This window comes from Eretmochelys imbricata, chromosome 3 (genome assembly GCF_965152235.1).
Source record: "Eretmochelys imbricata isolate rEreImb1 chromosome 3, rEreImb1.hap1, whole genome shotgun sequence".
NCBI classification, from domain to species: domain Eukaryota; kingdom Metazoa; phylum Chordata; order Testudines; family Cheloniidae; genus Eretmochelys; species Eretmochelys imbricata.
The window spans coordinates 39,097,478-39,105,675 of record NC_135574.1 but is presented as its reverse complement, the minus strand read 5'-3'; the positions used below and the strand labels follow the sequence as shown (position 1 = coordinate 39,105,675).

At 40.9% G+C, this 8,198-nt stretch overlaps 1 protein-coding gene across 2 annotated transcripts in view; it reads left to right on the top strand.

Moving 5' to 3' along the window:
- The first annotated feature begins 1,106 nt into the window (after positions 1-1,106).
- The window catches only part of ACP1 (acid phosphatase 1), a 28,116-nt gene continuing 21,024 nt past the window's right edge, over positions 1,107-8,198 (top strand). For both annotated transcript variants that reach the window (XM_077812594.1, XM_077812593.1), the window contains exons 1-2: positions 1,107-1,229; positions 8,103-8,176. In XM_077812594.1, coding sequence (XP_077668720.1) covers positions 1,187-1,229; positions 8,103-8,176 — 117 coding nt within the window. In that variant the 5' untranslated portion in view covers positions 1,107-1,186. The remainder of the gene's footprint in view (positions 1,230-8,102; positions 8,177-8,198) is intronic.

The window sequence follows — 8,198 nt, the reverse complement described above, 5'->3', positions numbered from 1 at the left end:
GGATGAAGGATTTGGGGTGCAGGAGGGGGTTCGGGCATGGGGGGTGAGGGCTCTGGGATGGGGGTGAGGGGTTTGGGTAGAGGAGGGCGTTCAGGGCTGGGACTGAAGGGTTCGGAGGGTGGGAGGGGGGATCAAGGATTCAGCAGAGGGTTGGGGCACAGGGGAGTGTGAGGGCTGCAGCTGGGGTGTGGGCTCTGGAGTGGGCATGAGGGGTTTGGGGTGCAGGAGGGTGCTGCAGGCTGGGATCAAGAGGTTCAGAGGGAAGGAGGGGGATGTCACAGGGGGGTCAGGGGTGCAGGATCCGGGCAGCACTTACCTTAAGCAGCTCCCAGAAGTAGCAGCATGTCCCCCCCTCTAGCTCCTATGTGGAGGTGCAGCCAGGCGACCCTGCCCCGTCCACAGGCGTTGTCCCCCGCAGCTCCCATTGGTCACAGTTCCCGGCTAATGGGAGCTGCAGAACATACCCTCCCAGTCCCTGGCCACCCCAGTGCCTAGGGGCCTGGTGGCCTCTTCTGGCAGTAGCACAGAACTACGGCAGGTAGGGAGCCTGCCTTAGCCCCAGGCCCCCGCTGCACCTCCAACCAGACTTTTAACAGCCCAGTCAAAAACCGGATGCCTGGCAACCCTAGGGTAGTCTTGCCCTCATTCTCCATCTAACCAGCAAAAGTAGGGAAGGCAGGACCCAAGGAACCACTATCCTTCCCCAGAATGGGGTTATCCCCTTCCCCGGGTCTGAGAACACAGCAGTGTCAATACTCACTCCCTGTAACACCCTCCAAAGGCTCCTGGCTGCGGCTTTACAGGAGAAGAGAGAGGGCGCGGCCAAGCCCAAACTCGACCTCTCATCACTGAGTGCGTACATGCGTGCAAGGTGAAGGAAGGACCCCGAGAGCTGCTCACCTGGGACAGGTGCAGCTGGGGGGGTGTCTATTCAAGTGCCTGATTTTTACACACACACACATAAACGCCAACGCCATGATGGGTGTATTGGTTGGAGTGGCTGGTCGGGGTCCCTTTGCCAAACTCTGAGAGCATATTTTTAAATTATGTTTATTCCCCACCCAGCTTCCGATCAGGCATAAACAAACGACGGCTTTAACAAGTGGTGCCGCAAAGCGCGGTGAGGTTTGCACGACAGTCCGGAGAAGGAAGGACCCCCCTTCTTTGGTGCTGCCCGGGAAAGAAGATGGCGGCTGGGGAAGCGAAGTCTGTGCTCTTCGTGTGTCTGGGTAAGTGCGCGGCGGCCGCTCAAGCAGGACTGGAGCGGGGACGCGTCCCCAGCGCTGTGGTGGGAAGGGGACAGGGGCTGCTGGGGGTTGAGGCACCCATGGTTGGTGGATGGAGAGAAGGCCGTTCCCGCCTCGCTCCGGGACAGCCGCAGGACGGGTGGGGAGGGAATTAGCAGCCTCCCTGCTGGAAAGGGGATAGGAGTAGAGTGCGTCCTCCCGTACCCTGAATAGAGTCTCCCCTCCCCACCAGGAAGGAGGAGGAGGTGAGTATATCAGTGGGGGGGCTTTCTTGCAGGGGAAGGGTTGATGTGCACCCTGAACAGGGGAGGAGCTCCTGTCAATGTAATAAACACTTCTGGTATCTCCCACCCACCATCATTCCCCTTCCTAATCTATTTGCCCACCCCAACAAGCTGTTATCTCTGCCCGGAGGGCTTAGTACAGTGTCATAGTAAGTGTAATGCCAGGCTGTGTGTTCATGTTTAATACCTACCTACCAAAGTTTGCAGAGAAGTTACGATACTATTCAGTATTTTCATTGATGAGTTGGCTAATGGGACAAAGAGTATGCTTATAAAATTGGAATGTGACACCAGGGTTGGAGGGGTTGCAAACAAATTGGAGAATTTTCTAAAATCAACAAGATGAACATCAGTGAAGAGAAATGAGAAGTATATCACTTAAAAAGAAAAATTAAATGTTTTATTACAAAATGGGAAAAAACTGACTAAGTGGTGGTACTGCTGGAAAGGATCTGGGAGTTAGTGGATTACAAATTGAATATGAGTTAACAATGTAATGCAGTTGTGAAAAGGGCTAATATCTTTTTGAGGTGTATTAACAGGAGTGTCATATGTAAGACACAGGAGGTAAGTGTTCCACTCCACTCTGCACTGGTGAGGCCTCAGCTGGAGTACTGTGTCCGGTTCTGAACTCCACATTTTAGGAAAGATGTGGACAAATTGGAGAGTCCAGAGGAGAACAACAAAAATTATAAAAGGTTTAGGAAGTCTGATCTATGGTGAAAGGTTAAAAAATATGGGCATCTTTAGTATTGAGAAAAAGGACTGAGGGAGAATCTGATAGATGTCTTCAAATATGTTAAGGGCTGTTAAAAAAGGACTATATTTAATTTTTCTCTATGTCCTCTGAAGGCAGGACAAGAAGTAATGGGCTTAATCTGTAGCAAAGGAGATATAGGATAGATATTAGGAAAAACTGCCTAATATAAGGGTGGTTAAGGTCTGGAATACACTTCCAAGGGAGGTTGTGGAATCCCCATCATTCTGAGTTTTTTTTTTTTTTTTTAAGAACAGGTTAGACCTGTCAAAAATGATCTAGGTTTACTTGGTCCTTCCTTGGTGCAGGGGGCTGGACTTAGATGACTTCTGATGGTCTCTTCCAGCCCTGTATTACTATGATTCTGTGAGTCTGGTTACCTGGCCCTTAAAATCTCCCTGATGCACTGGAAGATGATCCTTGAAGACAAGTCTTCATTTGTTAAATTAGATCTGTGTTATGGAACCATCAATAAATATATGCACACAATCTGCTTTGCATTTGTAATGATAAATAGATATTCATTACACAGCAAATTACAGTTTAGTGCTTGATAATGTCTTCTGTCTGCAGTAAGTAAAACAGATAATAACCATTAATGGAACACATCTAGACTGTAAACTCTCTGGGGCAGGGACATGGCTTACTCTGTGTGTCTAGTCCAATGTTAAATAATACTAGAGAAACTTGGGAATGGAGAGAATAAATCATATTCGCTATTTTCAGGGAAGAATGAACAAAGTCAGAAAGTGCAAGCAATGGGGTGAAATCACTGTAATAAATGTTGTCAACTCCCCTGGAATTTCCCTTCATCTTATATTAGCTACCCAAAAGAGTTGGTGCCATATGACAACAAGGATTGAATGATGTGGGAAATAGCTTTATTTTTTTAATAAAGGCTGACCTGTCAAAGTTTCATTCATTTAAAGTATTTTAAGATTGCATTGAGCTTTCCTTCTGCCAGTGTTGGGTTTTGCTGTGTTTCAGCAGTTATCTAAAATTTCCCTGTGCCCTAAAAAGTAATCTTGATGCATTAGTATAATTTTAAGTATATGTGATTTTTTTGATTAAAAAGAATAAAAGCTGAGCCCAATCAATTCAAAAATATGAATGTTATTTTTAACACCCATTGCAAATATCTGAAACTTCCAATATTTCAAGTGTTCAGCTGTTTGAAGGGAGAGACAGGCTGTCATTTCTGAAGATATCCACTTGAGAGTTGATTCTAGAGAGTACAAGGATTCATGTGAAGTCAGGTTGTTTACATCTACATTTGTTTTGAAAAACTAATAGTCAAATATTCACTTAACATCTGCTTTCTGTTTGTAACAAGAGAAGCAGATATTCATTACACAGCAAAATATAACCTACTTAATAGTTGCATAATTAGATTGCTTCTGAATTTTTTCCTACCACAGAAGAATAAATGAAGTATCCAGCAACATAAGTAACCCAAATACATAAAAAGGAATTGGAACTGAGAAGAGGTGAACAAGTTGCAGTTTTTATTTAATTTAAGGGAAGACTTTTTTAAAAAAAAAGAAACAAAAACCCTTAAAAAAACAAAAACTTTTGTTGTTGTAGCTCACCCATTAATTTACCTATACCAATGCAAACCTTTAATGTGTATGTACTGCACCATTCTAAAGTGGGGGTTACACAGGTGCATTTACTCTGGTAGTTTCAGATTATGTTACATTGATGTAAATTCATCTTTATAATGATGCTGCATATGTACATTACCAGTGCAAATTTCTATAATGTAGACAGTGGATGAGGGACGTTGTGTTTCTTCATCTGAGAGATCCTGATTGTAATCCTTTTAAAAAATAATCCATACTCTTTTTGCAGGAGTTGATGGATGGCTTTTGTGTTCTGGTGAAATTCCAATTTATCTTATTTATTATAAAACTAGGTAATATCTTTTGCATGCTTGTATTCCCCCTACAGTTTCAATTAGGTATGTCATCCTTTACTTTTATTGAAGTAGTATAGCAGTGCTTCTCAAACTTTTTTCTCATGGACCACTTGAAAATTGCTGAGTGTCTCGGCGGACCACTTAATGATCTTTCCACATGTTATATGAACCATTAGCTAACTATTGTAAAGCACTTTGGATAAAAGCGCTATCTAAAAAAAATTGCTAATAATGAACGTTTTTTTGTTCTGCAAATAAAAGCATACAACTCATATTTTAATATCAGTAATCTTATCTCTCTAATGTGATAGATGTGCCCTCTCTCCCCCCACCACGGCAGCCCCTGAGCTGGGGCTGGAAAGGAGGGCAGTCTCTCCATAGTAGCTGCAGCCCTGGAACTGGGGAAAGTCATCTTTCTCTGGCCACCGCAGCCCTGCACGTCTCAATTTCCCCCCACCCCCTCTTCTAACCCCACTTCGCCCTACCACCTACCCCCTATTCCCTCCAAGGCCACCACCTCACCTTATATGTGCATCTTTTCCAGGGTCCACGCACCTAATTAGTGGAGCCACGCCTGAGCGGCTCCACTAATTAAGTGGGTGGCGCTTCATTCTCTCTTATGCAGCCACCCAGGCATGCACCTTAGAGGGAACTATCTGCGGACCTCCTGAATGGAGCTCGCGGATCACTGTTTGAGAACCTCTGGTATATAGGGCTCTTGTGCAATATCACATATCTAGAAGTGTACTCTGACCCCTCCTAGCCTTGCATAACTATGAAGCATTCTGCCTATAGAAAAAGCAAGTTTCATCACTCAACCATGCTAACATTGCTTCTCTCTTAGTGGAGGGACTATTTCTTCTGAGAAAATAGTCCATTCTTATTATGTGTTCTACCCATGATGTCCCCTAAGTCTGTCAACAAGGGTGTCGATTGGCATCGAGTTATCTCTTGCCCCAGTTAATCATTGCAGGGCTGAGGCATATTGCTGGTACAATATGGGGAAGTTTGCATTTTTCTCCTGTCTGTGGTACCTACTCTGTTGCTTAAGGGATTGAAGGGAAAAGTCTATTTTGTGTATATTGTCATCACTTTCTATATGGTGGCTTTCCAAATAGATTTACCAGTGTGGTAAATAATAAATTTTATGTACTACAAAAGAACCACATTGTTTCGCGAACTGCAGATGCACATACTGCGTTGCATTTTAATTACCATAGTTTCTGTATGATCATAAAATGTGAAGATCTTATTTACTGTAATAAGATAATTTGCACAAAAGGGGTTAGAACTAAGTTGCTTCAGAGTCTTAATTCTGAATTTCGGGACATGACTGAGACAGTCTCAAAAGTTAATGTTGCATTAAAATATCTTCGTTTCGCTTCCATCTGTTTTAATGAATTAAATGACTTTCACAGATGTTTTAGAAGGAAGTGAAATCTATTAATTACTGTAGGATTACTTTCTTTTGTTTAATGACCCTTCAAAAGGTGATGTTAATGAAGCAGTAATTTAAACTTTTTAAAAACTGATCTCATCTTATTGTATCACTGCCAAAAACCACCGCCACCATTCGGTACTGTTCAAAATCAAAAATGGAACTCTGATTTTTGTGAGGTGAAAGAAAGTGACTTCCCTTCAATGGAAAAACAAATATACCCTATTGATTTGAATGTGAACTAAAACATCAAAAAAGTGTGAATTGTTTTTGATATCAAGCACCGCTGTAACAGAATATTAAATGATAACCGCTATTGTCTCTGTGAGAAGCTTCAGAATAGATTCATCTGGGTAGCAAGTATTACTGGATTGCTTAGGCTATAATTTAGTATCCACCACTCATCTGAAGGTCTATAACCATGTTATATAACTTTCCTTCAACTTATTTTAGTGTGCAATATGCAATAGGCTGAAAGTGAAATGTATTTCAGGCTTATTTAATGTTGTTTCAGTTTAATTATGTGGCAAGACATTTACTTCAACCATTGGCACACCAGCAAAATCCCATTGTCCTCTCAGTAGGTTACTGTGTGTCCAATAATACTCCTTTTCCTTACAGGCTACTCCTTCAGACAGTATTCACTGTTTAAAAACCTGCCTTTGTCAGGCTGGATTAATTTTAAATCACCATTTTTAATCCTGATTTAAATCAGCAAGCAGGAAACCTTTACTTAAATCATCCATTTTAATCTTGTTTTGCATCTGTTCTTTTTTGATTTCCTAAAGACAGGTTCATTCACATTGATTGGTATAATCGTGAAAGCATTTTGATTTGCAAGTAAATATAGCCTTTACACTAAATTTTGTATTTCTTTTTGCTAACCATGAGGATGCACCATATACACTTATGTAAGCAATTACACAGGTTTATGTACATTTATGTAGATTCTTAATTTTTATATTTTTATTATTTTGGAAAATGGAATTTTTTTATTACTATATTAATTTTTTTACTCGTGATTTTCCAAATGCAGCTTGACAAATTTGAATTCAATTAAAAATTCACAGAAATCCATTTTAAAGTTGTTTATTATTTAAATAAAAACTACCTTAGAGTGCTGGGAGCATAAACTCCTTTTTTTTTCTTTTTCAAAAACATCTTTTGCATTTAAAACTAATTGATTTATTAAACAAAACAGGAAGTGTTAACTGTTAGTGACTTTAATTGATTGCTTCTGGTCACCATGCCCTTTTGAGGTTTTTAGAGCTAGTAGAGCTCATTCTCTCCCTCCTCAAATTTATTCGTAGATTAGCAAAGGAAAACAAGCTTTCCTACTTTTTTCAACTCCCATTTAATTTCTCAAACTTGAATGAACTAGTCCAAATTAAGGAAACACTCTCTGTGCACCTCCAGAAGAGGCTCCTGCCATCACAAGTAGCTCAACAACCCCCTAGTTCCAGGTGCTGAGCCAGTGCTTTCCACCAGATCAGTGGTTTGACTTTTCCTGAGTCTTCAACAGAATACTTTATTACCTTCCCTTTGAGTCTGAAAGAATGGAAGTATAGTGTTTTGCTACAGTGGAATAATATCATACTTTTTAGTTATCATGAACATAAATGGCATATCATAACTGTGCTTTCAATTTTCCAAAACATTTGAAGTGGGGAAAGGGTAGAATATGAAAAAGCAGACTGTGGGATGAAAGTTTTATCTATGGAGGTATCATTAAAAAGAGGAGCCCAAACAATAGCATTGGCAGACTCTTGCTTTGGTATTGAACTTTATTTACTTTGGGCAAGGATGTGATATATTCCCAAATATTTTTAGCATTCTGCAGTGTTTGTTTAAAACATTTTTAAGGGGTAAAAAGGCAATGGAAAATTTTCTCTCAACAACGATGCTGGCCATTAAGATAAATACTTCAAGCAAACTTTTGCAAATCATCCAGTAAATCATAGTCAGAAATTTATCCTACTTGTTGCCAGTGCATAGAGGATTTGTGGGGATGGGACATCTGAAGACCCTAGAAGTTCCAGACTGTTATGAGTAAAACTATGAAAGACAAGACAGAAAATGTCAGTATTAACATCCATTTGAGATACAGTTCAAAATTCTGCTTTTTCAATTATGGTTACAGAAAGTCTTTTTGTGGAGGGGGACAAAAAAAGCAATGTAATTACACCATACAGGAGGGGTACAAGATTTGGGATCATATGCAAGGGATACGTGACCCGTTGTGTGGCAAGTTCCATGGGGCAGTACCTTCACTCCCCTGGTGCAGTGAAATGGAAATAAACAGAGACTGCTCCAGAGGCCTTGGCTTGACTCCACTGCTGTGGATTCGTCTAGGGGATATGATAAAATAAACTGTAAAAGTACTATGTGAACTAAAATCCTGTCCTATCTTGCTTCTTTTACCATAGATAAACTTTAGTTCAATCTCTTGTTTCTTTAGGGAACATTTGCCGATCACCCATAGCTGAAGCAGTTTTTAGAAAACTTGTAACTGATGAAAACATTGAAAATAAGGTCAGTTGTTTGTTTTTACTGT